Source organism: Macrobrachium rosenbergii, chromosome 19, assembly GCF_040412425.1.
Source record: "Macrobrachium rosenbergii isolate ZJJX-2024 chromosome 19, ASM4041242v1, whole genome shotgun sequence".
Taxonomy (NCBI): domain Eukaryota; kingdom Metazoa; phylum Arthropoda; class Malacostraca; order Decapoda; family Palaemonidae; genus Macrobrachium; species Macrobrachium rosenbergii.
Window position 1 is genome coordinate 35,267,026 of NC_089759.1, and position 21,560 is coordinate 35,288,585.

At 38.3% G+C, this 21,560-nt stretch overlaps 1 protein-coding gene across 35 annotated transcripts in view; it reads left to right on the forward strand.

Moving 5' to 3' along the window:
* The first annotated feature begins 795 nt into the window (after nucleotides 1-795).
* The window catches only part of LOC136848823 (uncharacterized), a 141,698-nt gene continuing 120,933 nt past the window's right edge, over nucleotides 796-21,560 (forward strand). For 29 of the 35 annotated variants that reach the window (XM_067121507.1, XM_067121546.1, XM_067121510.1 and 26 more), the window contains exon 1: nucleotides 796-1,327. In XM_067121507.1, the coding sequence (XP_066977608.1) occupies nucleotides 980-1,327 (348 nt within the window). In that variant the 5' untranslated portion in view covers nucleotides 796-979. The remainder of the gene's footprint in view (nucleotides 1,328-21,560) is intronic. The other 6 variants (XM_067121508.1, XM_067121514.1, XM_067121528.1 and 3 more) reach the window with 4 other exon arrangements.

A 21,560-nucleotide genomic window follows, 5' to 3' on the forward strand; every position in this document is an offset into this window, starting at 1 on the left:
ATATATATATATATATATATATATATATATATATATATATATATATATATATAATAGGTATATATGCGTATGTGTGTGTGTGTATAACAGAAAAATGGAAATCTTTATTTGAACACGGAACAGATATTTGAGTTAAATCAAACTGGATTTTTAGTCACATGATGTCTCATAATGGAGTCAGACACGAAATTGATTTTCCACGGCGACAGCGACCATTGATTCTAGCACATATCTATCACCTTGACTATCAGATCTCAGAATACTTATTATATAAACTTTTTTTCACTTGAACGCATTACTTCCAAAAGCATTAATTCGGTAAATAAACTCGACATATGACAGCAATTTTTTTACGGGTGTGTTCATTTGACTTTTTTTATGCAGAGGATAACGACGTCCGCTTTATAGTTGCAGCAATACAAAACCGTATGATTTGTTTTCACATATCATAAATAGGTGTTTACTGTATTTATTATCTGATATGATCAGGTGCTAAGGCGTTCGCGTGCTAATGAAAGTCATGGGCCTGCCACCTAATCATGAAAACGAACTACAAAGAACCTTTCACGCTTTGCGCACCTCTTCCCACAGACTGCTTGGTCCCCTTTTTCAATTTCGTCAGTTAGAGATTATATGATTCCATAGAGTTTATCAATACAAATACAATTGTTAAATTATATGTATATTTCTATCAGAGAGAGCTTTAACATGTTAAATCAACACGCATTACCCTCTCCACAGGAACCCATTCAAATAACGCGCAGATTCGAGGAACGCGCGACGCAGTGCCATCTCTTGGCAGAAGTTGGCGGCAGTGCTTGTCGTCTGTCGAGAGTCGTCATCAAAATCTGGTGATGAGAGATGTGTCTGTGTGAGTTGTTGCGAAATATTCGTGAAATACCGTGCGAAATGTAGTCGCAGGACATTTATCATGGTCGAACAACGTCGTAGTAACGCTTAGCGTAGTTTAGTTATACATATGTTTAATATGGAGCCGGAGAAGAAGAAAGAGAATGGAAAAGAAAGCGAAATTGATGAGGTGATGGTGATGGTAGAAGTGGCAGGAGCTGATGATGATGATGACGATGACGATGATGATGATGCCGCCACGGGTCAAAGAAGGAGGAAGAAGAAGAACGGAGGTCATCACCGACATCGCCACCAGAAGAGTATGTCATCTGACCCCGGCAGTGACCTCAAGGATGACAATTCGACGTCGTCGTCACAGATGTTGGGCCTCTTAGACGAATTCACCAAGATTTACTCCGATCGACTGCAACGGGTCGAACAAACGGCTATGAAAACCACCGATAAACAATATCTTGAGGTAGGCATTCAAACCATTTTGTACTATGATTAACAAAGGACCATTATTCCAAGAACAATGTTTTTTTTTTTTTGTCATAAAAAGTATTCTTTGCTATGGTCGCAGCGATAAGATAACGCCTTCGGAATCACCAATTCGTTTAGGGAAGGGCCAAGAAATGTTAAGCCCACTGCAGCTTGAACATGTTGCATTTCGATTATAATTATCAAATGAAATTAGATGGGGCTAATATACCAACCCGTAAGATGAGCTTAGATAATACACTTGAGCTTATCGATTAGCACAGACTCTCTTGACTGGGCCATTAACAGTTATGATAATGTAATACAGTACGATCGCTCTTTGTTATGAAAGCGTTAAAAATTAGAAATATGCTTAAAGACTGCTTGTGTTATGAAGCTATATGATTTGGGCGTGAATTGATGAGAAGCTTTAGAAACATATGGTGCTGAGTGGTTATTACGCATAAAACAAACAAATAATCACGTCTGGTAAAAAAATCAAGCACGAGTAAATTTTGAAAGCTTAAAGAGGTTACAAGAATAATACTGCCCGTTTGTCTGTCCACAGACATGAGGTACACGTGTGCATTATCTGAACGTCTTTTCGTTCCACGTCATTATTTTAAGGTTTACAATACTCTATATACAGGATTATAGTGTCTGTTAAGAAACGTTCGCATTTAGGGATGTTTTATTAGAGTAATGATCACCGTAAACTAGTTTTATTTCAGTAACGTATATATGTTACAGTAAGATTGTGAAACCAGGGGTTTCACGAAATCCCTGAAGTTTTTAGGGAATTCGTGAAATCACCAGTTCACAAAGGAACATATGATTCCCGGGGGCTAGTACTAAACACGGCGAAACAGTGATTCATCTACACCGTTTCGCCGTGTTTAGTACTAGCGCCTCGAGGATCAAATGTCCCTAAGTGCATTGGTGATTTCACGAACTTTCCGAAAGTTTCGGGGATTTCGTGAAATCTCTGGTTTCACAGTCTCACTGTAACACGGATATTTCTACAGTGGCCGAAGAAAACTCAAAATGCACATTCCAGAACGTTGTGTATTTGGAGTACAGTTTGTGTGTGTGTGTGTGTGTGTGTGTGTGAGAGAGAGAGAGAGAGAGAGAGAGAGAGAGAGAGAGAGAGAGTTTCCCGTTAGAAGGGTGATGTAAAATAATGCACCACACGGTCCATACTAAGAAACTGTCCGGCTATGGTTCAGATGGTACTATTATTGATAGCGGTTTCTGCCGCTTTGTGTCATTACATGGCGACAATATTCTTGCTAAAGGTTGCAATATTTGTAAAAGTTGCTTTGTGTGTGTGTTTTATATTTATCTGTTTTCGTTCAAGTCCTGAATAAGTGAAACGAGTAAAACAGAAGTACCGAAATTTAGAGTAACAGCAAAAGTTCAGGTACAAAGTGAACTCAGTTAGGCTAGGCCACAGATTCCATCTTTACCCGGAATTCTAAATGCTGTAATAAAATGGAAAAAGAGGAAATGTTTAAACCATTAGATTCTTAATCGTTAATGGCTTTCATGATAAGGGATTGAAATTGTACCATGCATTACTGTTCTGTGTTCCTGTTACGAAGATTGGTTGCTAACTGGATTAGCCATTATTAAAGAAGCCACATTAAAATTGGGCTTGTCCCATTCAAGAGGATGGCATTAGTTTGATTTAGTCATTATACTCGTAGTAATTTATTCAGTTCTGATTACACACACATACATACATACATACACACCTTTTCCCCTCGTAGAGGTGTGGGCCCGGAAGCTGTTGACCTTTTGATCTCTTTGGGTGAGGTTCTTGCCCCATGTCCTTTTAACCATGGTTGTGACCACACCCGACTAACGATTTGGTATATAATTAACTAATTTGATCGTTATATATATATATATATATATATATATATATATATATATATATATAGTAGGTTTAATTTCAAAACTATGGTTCATCTCACCGCAAATTATCATTACCCTGTAAGCGTATACGAGGTAATGAATTCATTAACTCTGGAATTAGGCCTATGTTCTCTTTACCTCTACAGGAGATGTGATTTATCATCTGATTTGTGATTGTCCCCTAACTATATTGCATGAGACTGAACAGGCCATATGTTAGCATAGGCTCTTTATCTTTCCAGTCCCTTGCAAATTACCGGTATTATTTATTTATTAATGTAATTCATTATATAATTATCTAGTTCCACTCGACAGCTAAATGTTTTGAGAAAATACTGGTGTGAAAACAAGTTTTTTTTTTTTTTTGCCGGAAGCTGCAAGTCCCCAGTCAGTGCAGTTTTCATCTTCACGTTTTTTTTTTTTTATAATTTTCTCCTGACTATAAGTTAGTTTTAGAATTCCTAATGTTATGGCATGACTTATTTAGAAATAAGCTGGTATCCTCTTTTGTTTTGCATGTTTATTGTTATTATTATTAATGTTGAGACGATCTGGTTAAACATTCTGGACTGAACTGAATTCGGCTGTTGTGTCGGAGAATGTTTAAAGAAATCACTTCGTTACACATTGCGTGCAGATTCTGTGGATAGGTACTGCTGGATTTTCTGCCATAGGAAGCATATCATCATTATCTATTAAACTATCAAATGCATAATATTATTTCCTTGGTGCGTCATATCGTTGTTTAATCATTATTTATTAAGCCACCGGGTTTGGTGGCGGCTGGCACACAGTCAAAACGCACCATCTTGAATGGGCTAAGGAAGAGTTGGCGGAGATCGAAGAACCCTTGGTGTTGGAGGGCAGGCTGATTCATTTGTTCATTTTTGTAGCTAGAGAGAGAGAGAGAGAAAACTTGAGGCAGAGCTGTCCCCCATCCAATTAATATTATTAATTTTGTTGCTGGAAACGATCCATTGCCAGCAATGAAGATGTACCATAAGACGGCGTGCTTGTATTGTGCGCTTACGTATGCTTGTGTGTTTTTGTGGGTGACTTGGCAAAGTTGCCCCTTAGGCATATGTGACTTAGCGTCGAGTGTCACGCATCCGTCGCTTATTGCGGAACTTGATCGTGAGTTTCTCTCTCTCTCTCTCTCTCTCTCTCTCTCTCTCTCTCTCTCTCTCTCTCTCTCTCTCTCTCTCACACACACACACACACACACACACACACACACTGTCACGCCTGAACCGATGAAGTTTTGTTTACAGGTCGTAAGAACAATGTTAGAAGAAGAACGTACTTTCCGTTTCACACAGTTTTATATATATTTATAGCGTATTGTTATTTCTGTGCAGGTATACATACATATGTACAGTTTATATACGTAAAGATTTCATTTTCAAATATTTTAAGGTTGCAGTCAGTTGAGTATGCAGATAATTGTTACTCTACATACATACGTACATAAATGCATACACACGTGAATATCTTGATTAGGCTGTTTCGCCCCTAGCCACCCAGGTTAACGTCCTGGAAGTAGAGAGATACAAACGAGTTGACGATGAAATGGGATATCCTTGTCTGCTGTTCAGGTGTCATGTAACAAAACCAGTTACCAAGAGCAGAAAATCTTAGTAAGCGAGTAAATGAGTAAAAAAAAAAACGAAAAAGAAAAACATGGACTTTTGGTTATATGCCCAAGATATGGTTGCCTGATCAGTCATCAGATTGTCGTCGATTGAAACCATTCCTTTCACGAGAGAGAGAGAGAGAGAGAGAGAGAGAGAGAGAGAGAGAGAGAGAGAGAGAGAGAGAGGAAATCCCACTCCGGCAAGTACAAATTAGCGGCCACTCCTGAGATCGAGAATCCGCGTACATAATGTCTATGTATATTGTGTTATTTTCGTTACATAATGTATTTTTATTAAAAATGTACCCATGCTGGCAAACGTGGGAAGTCCCAGTCCTGCGGACGTTACGTACCCTCCCAAGGCTCTCACCAAGACGCATTCATTATGTAATAGTCATGAAGAGGCCAGCACTGACTGAAACTGGCCACGGGAAAGTCTTGACGTGTAGTTTGTTACTCGTAGACTATAGTTGCTAGATACGGGGAGATCATGAATATTTTCCTGGAGACGGACGCTTAGCTTTGGTTCCTCCTTAGTGGGAGTTCTTTCAATTTTAATGATGTTTTGAGTTTTCTATAACTTGCACAGTCAAATGCACGCACGCAAAGGTGTATTTTTTGTCTATGCTAATTCGCTGCAAGTTGAACAGTATCGAAGGTTTTGTCTCTTGTGAAAAAATCTCTTTTTGAAATGCAATTTTATGTCATGGACATCACGTTAGAGATATAATTCTATGTAACTTATATATATATATATATATATATATATATATATATATATATATATATATATTAGACCCATTGTGAAGCGAATAATAGTTAAACTGACTTTTCCTTTGTTTTCACGTTACGTTGTTAATATATATATATATATATATATATATATATATATATATATATATATATATATATATATATATATATATATATATATATATATCCCTGTTTACAGCCTAGATATCCCACTTGAAAACTCAGTTTAATTGCAGAGTCTGTACACACATTTTGACCATTTGTTTATGCTACGCCCAGTCGAAACTCGGTTGTGTCAATGACTTGCTGTTGGTCTGCCCGATGATCTGCTCGAGAAAGTGCTACGAAGGCCGAGTCGTCTGTCAGGCGAAGAAGTAGTGCGGAATGAAGACTCTGCCTCGTATGGTTTCCAGATTAGTATTTGGTGGTTGGGCCCAAGGTGGGGGGAGGGAAAGATTGCTTCTGAAGGCGTTCTCATAAGAGCGAGTTATCTGGCATCTCTTAACGTCTTTTCGCCCAAATGGACACCAAGTAACAGCTGCTCCTTCATCCAAATGTGCACAGAGTAGCAATATTTTTTCACTGAAATGTGCACATGTAGCGATTACATTTGTCACTCAAATGTGCACCAAGCAGCAACAATTCTTTCACCTACATGTGCACCAAGTAGCAACTGTTTTTTTTTTAACCTAATGTGTGCCAAGTAGAAACTGTTTTTGCAACCAAATGTACACCAATAAGCAACTCTTTCCTCCCAAATCAGCTCCAATTAATAACTATATTTTCAATCAAATGCACACCAAGTAGCAACTATTTTTTTTTCGTCCAAATGTGCACCGAGCAGTAATAGTTGTTTTCGCTCAAATATGCACCAAGTAACAACTGTTTGTTAACTGTTTGTTCATCCAATTGTGCACTAAGTAGCAACTATTTATTCATCCAAATGTGCACCGGGTAACAACGATGTTTTTCTCTCCTTGTCGCCAAATTTATGTCACGCAGTTTTGGTAAAGCCGTGTCACGAACTCCGCCATCTTAATTTTGCCACCACCATGGGCTCCTTGGTGTAAGTTTTGTTGGCAAGATGGTAAACATACCAGAAAAGGCGGCTTGTGATGCTCATCCTTTAGGGAAAGTGTGTCATGCCGCCCAAGTAGTTAGATTTTTTTTTTTTTTTGCTTTGCAGTTTATTGGGCTAAATGCAGTATGGCTTCCTCGTGCCATTACCGAGGTTGCTTACGCGCAGTTATAGTCAGATATTCGACCTCGTTGTGTGTCATATACTTTCTGTAATAATAATAATAATAATAATAATAATAATAATAATAATAATAATAATAATAATAATAATAATGTATTTTACTGTATGACTGTATGTCACTATCTGTCATAAACAAGTGCTGAGTCACCCTTGATTTATTATGCATGTATTCTTGCGTGTTCAGTTTTACGATGACCAAAGAAAATGCGTTTGAGCAACAGTTATTGCTGTTAGGCTTTATTTTTGGTTTTTCGAAATTACTTTCACTATTCCCATTTCGACCTCCATCCATATTCTCTTTCTACCATTTTGCTGTCCAACCTCTCTTAACATTTGTTTCTTAGTGGAACTGCGAGGTTTTCCTCCTGTTAAACCTTTCAAACCTCTCTACTCCCAATTTCCGTGTCAGCGCTGAATGGCCTCATAGGTCCCATCGCTTGGCCTTTGGCCTAAATTCTACAGTATATTCCACTCAGCAGTCTCGGCTTTTGTCAACTTCCACACATAACAGGAGAGTTAACTCGACAGTGTCTTGAAGCAGTCCACCTTTTGTCTCCGTAGGCAAGCCTCCTCTCTACCCAGCCTTTTGTAGAGTTCCTGCTACTCTTCTTGCGATATATATTCTGTGACTTTCCCGCTCTCTTATCCTCATATCATTTCGTTAGATTTACCTTAGATATGCGAACTAAGTACTTCTCCTGCTTAATCAGCTATACTGAGATTCACTTTGTCGCCTTCCTTGTTTCCAGTAACCGGTAGTGATCGTAGTTTTATTATTTCCCACTGTTAAGGAAAAGAAAGCTCGTACTTAAGTATAATGGAATTAGTCTTCTCTTGAAAACAAAGAAAAAGGAAATGTTAAGAATTAGTATAATTTCTTTGTCAACCACATCTGTGGAAATCAGATGTTTTAGCAATGATTGTATTTTTGCAGAAAAATACGAATAACGCGCTGAAATAGGAAATGAGGAAGGATTGATAAATGACGGATAAAAATTTTTACCGCGTAATAAAAGTTGCAAGATTTATCAATACACTTCAAGTTGCAATGTTGACTGCCGTGTAAATATGGACATACCTAACGATTAAACAGATCATTGAAAGCTGACGTCAGCATTACCTCTCAAGAAACTAATGTACAAAAAGTAAGCTTTCAAATTATAAAGCAATGTTATGATTTATATATAGAGTTGTCCGTTGCCAAGTATCTGACAGTCTAATATTAGGAGATGGGACACGGCCAAATGCCGAGCCACTAAGACACCATAGAACTCGGCAGTGTCAGCACCGTTAAGAAGGAAACTGCAAAATTATGAAAGTAATAACTTCAATTTCACTCCTATAGATTTTTCTCTGAGCATAGCATTGATTTTCTTTCTCACATAGTCATTCTGGTCTGTGAAAGTGAGTAGTATTTCAAGTGAATTGCTTCTTCCGTGAGAATGTGTCAACAATATTCGGAAAGGAGAATAACGCCAAATATATTTCTTTGGAGAGTTTCAACAATTTATTCATTTTCAGGCTGTAGAAAGAGGAGCGCAAACTGAAAAGTACGGGAACAGCAGAAGCTTTAAATCTAGAATACAAGCGAGAAAAGCATACCTTAGTTTAACCAGACCACTGGGCTGATTAACAGCTCTCCTAGGGCTGGCAGAGTTCTTCATCGGATGGGTGGGTAGAGCTCTCGGTTAGCACGCTGTTGGCCCGGCGTTCGACTCTCCGACCGGCCAATGAAGAATTAGAGGAATTTATTTCTGGTGATAGAAATTCATTTCTGGTCATAATGTGGTTCGGATTCCACAATAAGCTGTAGATCCCGTTGCTAGGTAACCAGTTGGCCCTTAGCCACGTAAAATAAGTCTAATCCTTCGGGCCAGCCCTAGGAGAGCTGTTAATCAGCTCAGTGGTCTGGTTAAAGTAAGATATACTTAACTTAACCTAGGGCTGGACGAAGAGTGGATATGAAAATACAGTAGCCTACAACAGCAACGAAAGATGAGCAGTTACAGAGAACGAGACGGGTCCCAGCGCTTGGCCTCATGGTCCAAACCTCACAATCAGATCAACAAAGATAAACACGTATAAAAAGCTAAGAAACAAAACAAAGATCATACTAAAATAATATTAAGAGGAAATGAGCCACTGTCTCTATCCGAGGTTGTTTTTCTTAGAATGACAGAAATAGGCTCTGCTATCCTCAATTTCTCAGAAGGGCGCCCTTTGATGAGGAATAGAATCTTCAAGGGAAAACGATGCTTTTTGCATTTTTCTGGGCTACATAAACGAAATACCGAATTAAGCGGTCATACCGGGCACAAGTTGGTGCTGAGACCTAAAAATGATAGCAAAAACTGTTTAAATAGATAATTTTTTTGTATTTTGATAAGAAATGCCAGACAAGTAAACACTTAGATAAGCGTAATTGAGGAGCATCCACGACACTTAATTGGTGGAAGTAGTGAATAAATATTTCCCTTTTTAGATTGTGTCGATGTCCCAGTAAAAGGTGATTTTGTGGCAGCATTTTCCGGTATCAGTAAAATAAATATCAGCTCTCTACTACTACTGCAGTATGTAACATTGATTCCTGTTGTGCGTGACTCACACCATGAAACTGGTGTCTGCAGTTGTAGCTGAAACCGAGAGGCCGGTTCTGAGTCATTGTATTTGGTATCTGATACGCGTTTGAACATATTCTAGAAAAAATTCCTAAGATTTAGTTGAAAGATGTATACACATATATATTACATAAATAAAAAAAATATACATATATTTATATATATTCGTGTGTGTGTGTTTGTGCTCTCTCTCTCTCTCTCTCTCTCTCTCTCTCTCTCTCTCTCTCTCTCTCTCTCTCTCTCTCTCAACATTTAAACCGCACTAACCTTCCTCTTCACGGGCGAGAGGACCCGAGTTCGAATCCTGGGCGAGTACGGAGCAGTGTTTGCACATTTGTTAAAAGTAATCCGTTTGTTGTTGACTTGACCAAGGAAATGAATCATGCGCCTGGCAATAAGTCGACTGTAGTTGGTTGCAATCTTGAATGTAGAAGGGCCACGGGTCTAGAAAACCATATAACCTAAGAGTTTCATGCACATGAGTATAATCACGATGGTACCTGGCTGATTTAGTCAGCCAGAGAACAGGCTGACCGTTGATAACAGTAGCGTCTGTGTCAGCGAAACGCCGTTGGGGATGAAAGGAATTTGCATACAAGCCTCTTAAGTCTGCCATTCAAATGCTAAGGAAGTGGTGGTACTTTCATGCAGATGGCGGTGTTGCTGAATTGCTTAAGAAGATTCTATGGGTCTTAAAGATGGCTGATGATATCCCGGATCCGATTTCACTACCATCAAAAGGGACAGTAATATAAGAGAGGGTCGAGAACACAGCTTTAGATTCCGCTACCGGCCCGAAGCTCGGACCGAGGTACTACCTTTGTTCTGCATACTTCAGTATATAAGTATGTAGAACGAAAGTACCTCTGGTTCGAAGCCTGCAGTGAGGCAAGCTAGTCCGAACGGGGATTCCATTTTACCTATACTGTCTGCATTACACACACAGAAATATATGGATACACATTCCGTTGTGTTTTTACACAGAAAAATATATAGATACACATTCCGTTGTGTTGATACGTTTTCTCTTTTCTCGTTGCGCCTTCTTTCTCTTGACACAAATACTACGTAGGAATACTGTTCTGTAGATATTAAGACGTTACTTGACTTTTAGGAACGTTCTAAAACTAATAGTAATAGTAATGGTCGACTATGTTATTATTATCATCATTATCAGATTTCCAGTCTGTTAAAATAACGCTACAAATCGGTGATGAGCTTTGCCTGCTAAAGATCACTGATTTGAATTCGCTTTTGGAAGTCAAAGAAGCATTTCTGCTTATGAACGCGTAAACTGGTATTGCTGTTATCACCAGTGGAAGCGAACGCTCGCGAGTATCGATGAACAGTTTTTCTAAGCGCTGATGAACAGAAATCGACAACTTTATTTTATTTTTATGCAGGGGCCAAGTGAATGGACAGCCTAAATGCCTTTACCTCGACTTTAGCGACCAGGAAAATATAAGCGTATTTGCCCAAGATGTTATGTTTTTCAAGCTTTTTCTGATGACCACAAAATAGTGTCGTTCTGTCCATTCTGCCCAACCCAGTTTTTAAATTAGTTATTGACTAATGTGAAAACTTAACGGTGACATGATTGTTCGGGTTACTGGCGTCACGAAATTATTATTGACTCACATCAAAGTTGTCTTCGGTAGGAAATTTCATAACATGTATATAAAGGATAAGTCAGTCTAGAGTCTAGACGTTGAAACAGTGCTTGTTGACTGGTTGAGAATGTGTTAATTTTGCTGGAGCAGGTGGTAGATTTTATAAACCAGTTTAAGGTCGAGTTAGAATCTCATCAATGATTAACTTTATTCTAATTTAAAGTTAAGTGCTTACATTTTTTTTAAATTTAAAACTTTTAATTCTCCAGTTTAAAATGTTACTAAGTTGTAAAGGAAAAATAAATTATTTATTATTTTAAATACTATAAATTCTGCTTTATAAATCAATACACTGAAAATTTGCATTTCTAGTCATAAAAGTCTTGACTTAATTGCAGATAGATTAACGAAATAGCTTAGGATTTACATTGTTAACGGAAATTTCATAATCTGCTCTAAATATATTTGGATATTCCGGGCTGTTAATTTTGACCTCCGAAAAGGAATCATTTTGTGATCTGATTTGTGTGTTTGCGTGTGTTACCGGGATTGCTCAGAAAGTTACTCTTCGATTTTGACGTAAATTTGAGCAGAGGTGGGCCATGGCACTGACGAGTGATTAGATTTGGAGAGATCCGGATCCCGATAAGGGTATTCTATTTTATGGTCCCTATCGGACGCTGTAGTCTTTGAAAGCATTCAGTCATTTTTGTCATCGTTTTCACCTTTACCGATAAAATAAGATTTTTATTTTTTTTTTTTTTTATTCAGCAGTGTCTATTTGTTGCGTTCGTCTACCTTTCTGAAATACAAGCCAAAAAGTTGTCGACTGTTCTCGATGAAATTTGAGAAGGAATAATTGGTCAAATAGAGTATGAGGTCGTTCAGCTTTGAGACGGAAACTGGGAGAAAGGTTACAAAGGATTACCTAAAAACCTTTTAAGGAGGTTTTCAGTAGTTTCGTTCATGGGTTTTTCGAACAAACATTTTTTGGGTTATTGTTAGAAGAGGGTGGGAAGCAAGATGGAAGAGTGGAAATATGGATGGAGGTACAGTAAAAGGAATGAAAAGGGTTGCAGCTAGTGGCCGAAGGGACGCTGCAAAGAACTTTAAGCAATGCCTGCAGTGCACCGCGCGTGAGGTGCACTGACGGCGCTATGCCCATACGGGGGGAATAATATTGGTAAGCCACGGAAGAGTCAGATTCAGAGAATATTTTTATCTCATTTATCATTTCGAGATAATATTTTTTGACGTTGGCGGGGACACACGATCTCCGAGGGCTTGCTAGTTGCTAGTACCATTTACTAGCATACAGGAAACTAAATTGTAACTATCAGCGCAATGTCCTCCCTTATCGAGTCAGTATTAAATAGTGTAGTGGTTCTCTCTCTATTTCGTCTGTCTGTTTTCTCTGTAACTACGAGTAGTCAGTACTTGTTTCGGTGCTACTTTGGCTCGTTATCTACGCGTCACCTACTCCGAGGTGCTAGTACTAACACCGTATGGCAAATGTAAAGTAGACGGCCGCACGAAGATATCGTGTATTAATATAATTTGTCGACCTCACAATATAGAAATGGGTGTATATAATACTTTGATCCCCGAGGGGCTAGTACTAAACACGGCTTTCTCCGAGGGGCTAGTACTAAACACGGCTTTCTCCGAGGCGCTAGTACCAAACACGGCGTCCCATAAAAGTTGCGTTATCAGGATGAAAATATTCATATGTAAACCTTTAACCGTACTTGTCAGTTAGCCACTTCATAACGTATTTCGTAAGCTTCAGAATGATTAACTTTTACAAATTAATGGAACGATTTAAAAGAAAAACCAGTTTTATCGCCATCAAGACTTGCAATATCTTAAAATCTTTGATTCCTAACAACTGAATTGAATGTGTAATCTATTGTACTTGAAATGTTTTAAAGTGATATTGCATTTTTTCAAGGGAAATACGCATGCTTTCAGTCGTTTATTAATTTTGTAAATGTTGTTGTTCAGTAATCTGGCCTTATGTCAGTACCGGCTGAAGGTTTCACCAAACTGGTTTACAATGACTTTTGGTGTAAGATGTTATTATCATTATTAAACTTGGCATTTTCATGTTTGTTTCTTATTTTAATTGTGACAGGTGATATGTTACTTGATGGATGCTCTTCCTGATAATATTTCTTTTGGTTGTTTCTGTACAGTACATTGCCAATGGACGTGTTTATCTAAGTGTTATTGTGAACGTTAATTCTATGTGCTTGCTTTTAATGATGCTTTTAAGGCCTATCTTTTCATCGATGTTATTTTTTTCTGCTGTTATGTTGCTTTCATTGAATATTCTCGTTAATTTGGATACTTTGTCTCTTATATTGTTTATTAACATAGGCCTAATTTATTAACCTCAAAGCTACCATTCATTGTTTTATTATAAATGTGTTCATCACAGTCACGTTATAGGGTCATTTTTATTTTTGGATGCGTTTGCAACATACGAATTATTTTTATGTCTGAGCCATTATGAAAGACCTGTTCGTCACAGAATGATAGTGGCCGTTCTCATTTCGTAACTGTTTTTTTGTGTGCGTTCGTTTTTATAACATAGTAGTTATTTAGGAGAAGTGCACCGTACGTATTGTTAAGGATGCTTTCAACCACTGCATGATGTTGTTGTGGATGAAATCACCGTGTATTGTAGTGTATAAGCTTTCATTGTCTGTGGGTATAGGCCTATACTCATCACAAGTTGACGGTGATTTTTCATCACATACGAGCTTGTGAAGGACTCTGGGAGAAGCATTTTGTCCTTACCAGGTTTGTCTTCTATTGGGCTCAATTGAGACAATCAACAATGCCCACATGGCTCCTACCCTCCCACACGCCCCAAACGTCTGGCCTGTGCTCCCCTCCCACCTTTCTCCCCTCCCACACACGTCCAAATAACTGTCTGGTTTGTTTGGGATCCTTCTTGTAGAGTGGAGGCGTCTTGTGGCTGCCTGCGTGACATATTTGGTTACTCGGTTGTGAAATTGTTGGTTCATCTTAAAAAATCACTGTGATTCTAGCGATTTCGCTCGTAACGTTTTTGTCATCGTGTTGATTTTTGGTTCTTTTGGTATCCATATCCTTTTCTTCTTGATCACCATTATAATTTTTATTATTGGTATTGTCTTTGTCGCTAATCGTGAGGAAGAAGCGCGTGGACTCTTAATTGTTTAATTCTCGTCTTGTATTGTGGAGCTGCCGACGGCAGTGGCAGCGTACTGCCCATGTCTAGTACAGGTCAAGAAGAATTAAAGGAGAGTTTGTTGCTCTTGTTATTTATTGGGAAACGGGTTCTTCTCTTGCTTTTCTCTGTCCTTGTTGTTTCTTTTAGGGAGTTCGTGACACCTGACCTTTCGTGCATTATCAGTGTATATCTATTTATCATGAGTTTGTCATGCTTCTAATATTCATGAAGATAAACAAGGCTTTGGTTAATCTGGGCGCTCAGATGAGCTGAATGTGCTGATGTCATTTTCAGCTACCAACAAAATCTGTATTGTTAATCACACACACACATACATATACACACACACACACACACATATATATATATATATATATATATAGGCCTATATATATGTGTGTGTGTGTGTGTGTGTGTGTGTGTGTGTGTTGATGGCCAGGAAGACTAGCAGCTAAATAATATGGCCCCGAAGCCCAAGCACGAAAGGAAGAAAGTGATATGAAGGTAAAACGAGTTAGGCCGAAACCTTAAGAAAGTGATAGAAATCTGCCTTTGGATGTGTTGGGGCGTAAGTAGTTGCAAAGGGAGGAGGAGTCAGCTCAACGCTGACCCGACGACTGCAAACCTCGACAGAGTCTTGTGCACCAAAGCATCCGTCCCTGCTTTATGGATCAAGTGGAGCAGTGGCTGCGATCATATCTGTAAGGAGCGAGAAAACAAAACCCTTATGATGCGGTACATGCTTTGACGGTGAAGCAGTCAAAAAAAAAATGTAGTCACTGGCTTTTGCTGAGAGAGGGCTAAAGTAGCCTCGAGCACCGGGGATGTGCCATGAAGATTCCGCCACACGACTGCTTGTTTATATCGACGCTTGAGCTTTGAATCCTAAATAATTCCCTTTAGTTCACCCTTTATTCATTCATACCAAAAGATGTGTCAGATTGGTAGCTAAAATATGACATTGCTAATGGAGAGAGAGAGAGAGAGAGAGAGAGAGAGAGAGAGAGAGAGAAGAGAGAGTGGGGAGGGTGGGGGGTAGCGTCGAAATCGAATGAATTACCATTAATTCATTCCCATTAACCCTAACGGAGAGGCTACTTTAACTTGAAATGCATACCGGTACAAGACCAGCATTTGGAACATGGGCGCAGAGGCTGTGTTGCATCTCAGATAAGACTTTAAGACTTTACCACATCGGAATAAGACGTCTAATTAAAAAAGAAAAAAGATTCATCAGTGTCAGCTAAATTACATGAGACTAATGCGTGAAAGTTCGACAGCGAGCGTGAGTGTGGATTAACAGAAAAGCAGATGATTTTGGTATTCGGATTTTTTATAAAAACAGATGATTTTGGTATCCGATTTTTTTGTAAAAACATGATTTTGGTATTCGGATTTTTTTTGTAAAAATCTGTTTTCACTCTCGGACTTTCTATAATGAAACATATCGCTAACTACTGAGTAGCATAGTTAGCCTGGTTCCAAAGAATGTCCACACTGCTTCTACATAATATAAATATTTATGAAATAATGACATTAATCATTTTCCTTGGCCATTTTCTATATAGCATTCAGTGCTTCGCGCTGATGACGTAATTATTCTGCCTTTATTCATTTCCAGCGATGATTCATGGTCATTTCCATAATGCACATGGCGGAGGCAAGGAGACGGTGGGATATAAGGTTGAGTTCCGCTTGATTGGTCAAGTGGAACGGCCCTCATGTTTTCCTTTGGAAAGATTCAGATATTCGTGAATGGAGAATCATTGAATTCTCTCTCTCTCTAGCACGCTGTTGGCCCAGCGCTCGACTCTCCGACCGGCCAATGAAGAATTAGGGGAATTTATTTCTGGTGGTAGAAATTCATTTCTCGTCATAATGCGGTTCGGATTCCACAATAAGCTGTAGGTCCCGTTGCCAGGTAACCAGTTGGTTCTTAGCCACGTAAAATAAATCTGATCCATCGGGCCAGCCCTAGGAGAGCTGTTAATCAGCTCAGTGGTCTGGTTAAACTAAGGTATACTTAACTCTCTCTCTCTCTCTCTCTCTCTCTCTCTCTCTCTCTCTCTCTCTCTCTCTATATATATATATATATATATATATATATATATATATATATATATATATATATATGTATATATATATATATATATATATATATATTTATATATGTATATATATATAATTTATATATATATATATATCTGTGTGCAAATGTGTAAATGTATACGCCAGTGATTCTTAAACGGGGGCGCGTCCCCTAGGGGGCGCCAGAAGCTTCAAGGGGCCGCAAGCAGAGTTGCCAGATGGTGCCTATTATTTTTTTTAATTTGTGATGTTAATTACAAAATTGCCAAAAACGTTATCACTGCTTCCATATACTTTCTAATTATTATCTCAAAACATGCCAAAAATTAAAAATACAAGTAAATTTTAATTTCAACCTTGTTTATGAATTGTCTTTCATTGTTATGATAAGTATAATAGCATACAAATAGACAACATATTGTTTACAGATTATAGTTGGCAAAAATTTCAGGGGTAGGGGGGCATGGGGTCTATACATAATGCAGAGGGGGGCCGCAGGGCAAAAAAGCTTAAGAACCACTGTTATACGTCATACACAGCCGAATGTAAACATATTGCCACTCTCTATCAGTGTCCCGTGAGACTGATCTCAGATGCCACGCCTCAAGCCACGACACCATTCGTCTTTGTAATGATTAAAATCTGATGGATGGCGTAGGTCTGACTTCCCCAACCAACAAGTGCATCATCAGCACGTCAGCCCCGTACCCAGCACGGAAATTAACAGTGTTACCGGTACCCTTAACTGTCACGTAGGCACCATTTTGCTTTGTGGCTGCCAAATGGCCTTTCTAAAATTACATCTCTTCTGTATGGACAGAGCGTTTCCGCTCTCTCTCTCTCTCTCTCTCTCTCTCTCTCTCTCTCTCTCTCTCTCTCTCTCTCTCTCTCTCACGCGCACACAAGCACACAAATGCAACAACTCTAATAATAATGATTCATCTAGTTCTCGATGTAATTCGTAGTCTCTCTCTCTCTCTCTCTCTCTCTCTCTCTCTCTCTCTCTCTCTCTCTCTCTCTCTCTCTCTCTCAAGAGAAATTTTCAATTCTTTTTTTGTTCCTCTTCCATACACACATGTGTCGTATATTCACATTTTCTGAGAATATACACATCCTTGTAATCGCAAGAGTGTACTACCATTTACTGTTTTTAGTTTACATATATATATATATATATATATATATATATATATATATATATATATATATATATATATATAACACACATACCTAGTATATCCTGCTGGTTACAATTACGAGATATATATAAATTTGCAAAGCATTCTTGTTGGCTCGATACCGACTATCAATACTTTATTTCTCTAATTATATTCAAACGCTTATCGGTCGATAAACTTTCAAATATAGTTTGAGAAATAAAGTATAGTAATTACATTTATGTATCGCTACTCATAATGATTGTCACGTAAACAAATGGCGTAAAGGTAAGCACGTAAGTCAGTTTCCAAGCTAATTTACGATTATCGTATTAAAATAAGCCCGAAAACTGTGGTAAAATTTTAAAAGCGTCAGGAGAGAGATATAGTTTTTGGTTTTGGTATTTAATGGCTAAGATATTTATATAAATATTTGATTAATGGTGTGGCATTATGTTTCTGTCAGGATGTGAGTCGTTAGGGGAAGGGTGGATGAATGGGGGAAACTTTATAAAAGGAAAAATGAATGGTTGGAAACGTTGATATTCCGTGAATAAAGGCAGCAGCTGATATGCAAAACGATTATGCGGATGGGGTTGAATGCAGGTAGGATTTATAAATACGAGAGCAGCTAACTTGTTAAAGTGAATGCAACTGGAAAAAGTGTAACAGAAAAACAGAAAAAATGTTAGGACGAAGGTTAATGAAAAGAGTTCGTATTAAAGCAACCGACAAAGACGATATCTAAAAAGAAGATTATTCAAGTGTCGAAGTACTTGTTTTTCTTTTCATCACCCTGTGTTCCACTTCTGTATTGTAGAAGCTTGCAGTTAAAACTGGTGATCTTTGGACATGGTTCGTAATGAATTTTGCGTAATAATAATAATAATAATAATAATAATAATAATAATAATAATAATAATGATAATAATAATAATAATAATAATAATAGTAGGAGTAGTAGTAGTAGTAGTAGTAGTAGTAGTAGTAGTAGTAGTAGTAGTAGGTTCGGTTGAAAGAATGGCATCATCAGTTGAAGTGATTGTATACAAAGTCTTTTTTTCTTACTACTCTCTTTTTCAAGGCTAATACCTGCTAAAAGTTTGCCGTTGTTCAAAATATGGATAAGAAGAAAGGCAGTCCTGAATAATAATAATAATAATAACAATAATAACAATAATAATAATAGCATAGGCTTCTATTAAAATAACTATCACATGCTAACGACAAACTCTGTTAGTGGAAAATCATTAATGTTCAATAAATAATTCCACTGCACCGTTGCGTCTCTCATGGTGGTTTTTCTACTTTTCCTTTTGAAGGGACCAAATGACTTCATTAGTCGCGCTGACACTCATATGTCACTGATTACATCATAATTCTAGTCTTGTCTAGTCACGCAAATTTGGAGTGTCCAACGCTGTCATCTAAAATCAGAAATGCTCAATTTGCACAGTCAGCGGACCGTTCCTGTCCTTACGCTGCCAAGCTTTGCTTTGGGACTCTTTCCCTACAAAAGTTTTCGCCGAATTCTGTAACCTTACAGACTTCAAGAGCCAGAAAGGGTCATGGTTTGCTTAGGAGATAAGCTGTCCCAAAATACTCTCCGTTATCTAGGACTAATATTTCTTGGGGGTCATTATCCTTATGATATTTGCAGTCTTTTGTTTATGTTTTTACTGTGATTACCCAACGGGGTTGTACTGAACGTGCCGCAAAGGTGGATACCCACCGGGTTCAAACTTAAAACCCATGGGAGTCACTATTTAGGAAAGGTCCCAGTTTCCCTGCTAGTGATGGTCCGAAAAATGTCATAAAATTTTGCAGGCTATTCCAGGCAAGAAGACACATGATGACCCCACGTGCCCACAATATCCTCTTGCTTTTGAAACAGAATCCTGCAGCGCGATCTTACTTGCCTTCAGAGGACGGAGTCCAGCGAAGGTCAATTAAATGTATCCGCTTCTCTAAAAGAAACCTCTCTCTCTCTCTCTCTCTCTCTCTCTCTCTCTCTCTCTCTCTCTCTCTCTCTCTCTCTCTCTCTCTTGTTTGCTAATGTTGATGCATTTGTAGTACATATAACTGACTGCATGACTTGCATGTGATCTCAAGTGTTTTCCTGAGATCTGTGAACAAATGTACTTTTTTTTTGGTTTCGATTTAGCTGAAAATAATTGTGTGTGAGTACATGCACACACACACATACGTACATATATATGTTTGTATATATATACATATAGATGTATATATGTGTATATATAAAATTCATACAAAAAAGAGACATGCTGAGAGGGTCGATGACTGTTCTGCCTTTATAATCAAACTTTATCTGGAGGCCTCTTGAAGAAGAGACTTCATTTTCTATACACATTAGGATGACCGTTTTCTTTGAAAAGTTAAATACTGAAGTAGTTTCGATTTTACATTATACATTTGCGTCTGCTGCGTTGACCGTTGATGTTGCAACGATCACGTAAAGTCCAAATGAATCCTCACACAGCAAAACAGTTGAAGTGCAAAACGCGCTCGTTGTTCTTCGCGTAAAAATGAAAGTGGCAGAGAATTTGCACATCTCCGGAACAAAATTGCTTTCACCAAGCCTTATTTTTCATAAAGCTCTCTTATTAATGTTCCAGGGAATGACGTACGCTGTTTCCACTATTATTCTTCTTATTACAGTCACTTCTATTTCTGGTAATGCGGTTACTACTTCTGTTTTTATCATTTGTATAGCAGTTATTTTTGTCGTTGTGGGTTGATACACCAGCGAGCGTATAGCCTAATGCGTCTAAACATTAGTCCATTTACGCGCGAGGATCAGTTAATAATTAATGGTAAAATAGAGATATAAGTACAATTATTTTTTTGCTGACGTAGACATAATAGAAAGAGGTTTCATAAAGGGATGAAAAATGATTATCGCCGAATCTGGATCGGTTATCGCAAAGGTCTGACTGATAAGAAGATTGCGGCTCTTTCTGTCAGTTGAGAAATGACATTTAAAAGTCCTCGTGCTCTTTCGCTTCATTCGACATTTATGCCTCAGATGCTATGTATTTTCACATTTATCTCATTTTACTCCTTATTTTTATGTATTTGCCTTTACTGCTCCTTTTGCTCTTTTGTTTTCATTTTACTCAGATAAGCCTATAATTCCTTCAAAGCTTGCTTACTAAGTTAACCCCTTTTTAAAAGTATAGGCCTATTTCGTGTGAGTGTGAGCACAATATACATAATAACAATAATAATCCTTACTTATTTTATAAAAAGATTTTATCTGTATGTTTGGCAAGCTACTCTTAAAGTATGAATCCAAAATACAAAGTAAGTATCACTTAATATCGTTACGAGTTGAGGATCATAATGATATACTCTTAGCCCGATTTTGGCCGTCAGCGTTGCCATTGAACAAAATTGTAATGCTATTTCCGTAGATTTCTGTGCGTATCCCGCAGGTTTTCTGTAGTTATGGTAGTGACTGTATAAGACGAGTTACAGTAAGTCCTTGTCTTGCTTTAATACTCCTGTGAAAAAGCAAGGAACTTATCAGACGGAAGTCGAGTGACTTCTTGACAAGGCTCAGAGTAAAAGCGGTGTCATACGAGCTCGTTTTCACGGTGTCTTTTAGCATCTTAGGCTCAAATTTCGTACCGGGTAGTCAATACTGTCAGCAAACGCTCTTGCGGCGGTGTCACGCGAGTGCTAACTTTCCCGGCATCGAATTTTACACCAACAGTGCCTACTTTGAGTAGAGTTTGACCGAAAATATGCCAGGAAACGTGTCCGTGTGACTCTGCCCTTTGTCTCGTTAGGCTATGTGAGTAATGCCTTCCGTGAGAGACAGGAAGTGAAGGCGAGCCGTTGTGAAGGGAAGGAAGGGGCTTAGAGTTTCTACCAGTTGTGAAAGCTACGGAATACAGGCGAGCTTAGGCAGTTTGAGAGGAGGGGAGAATGGCTCGAGTTAGGCAGCAGAG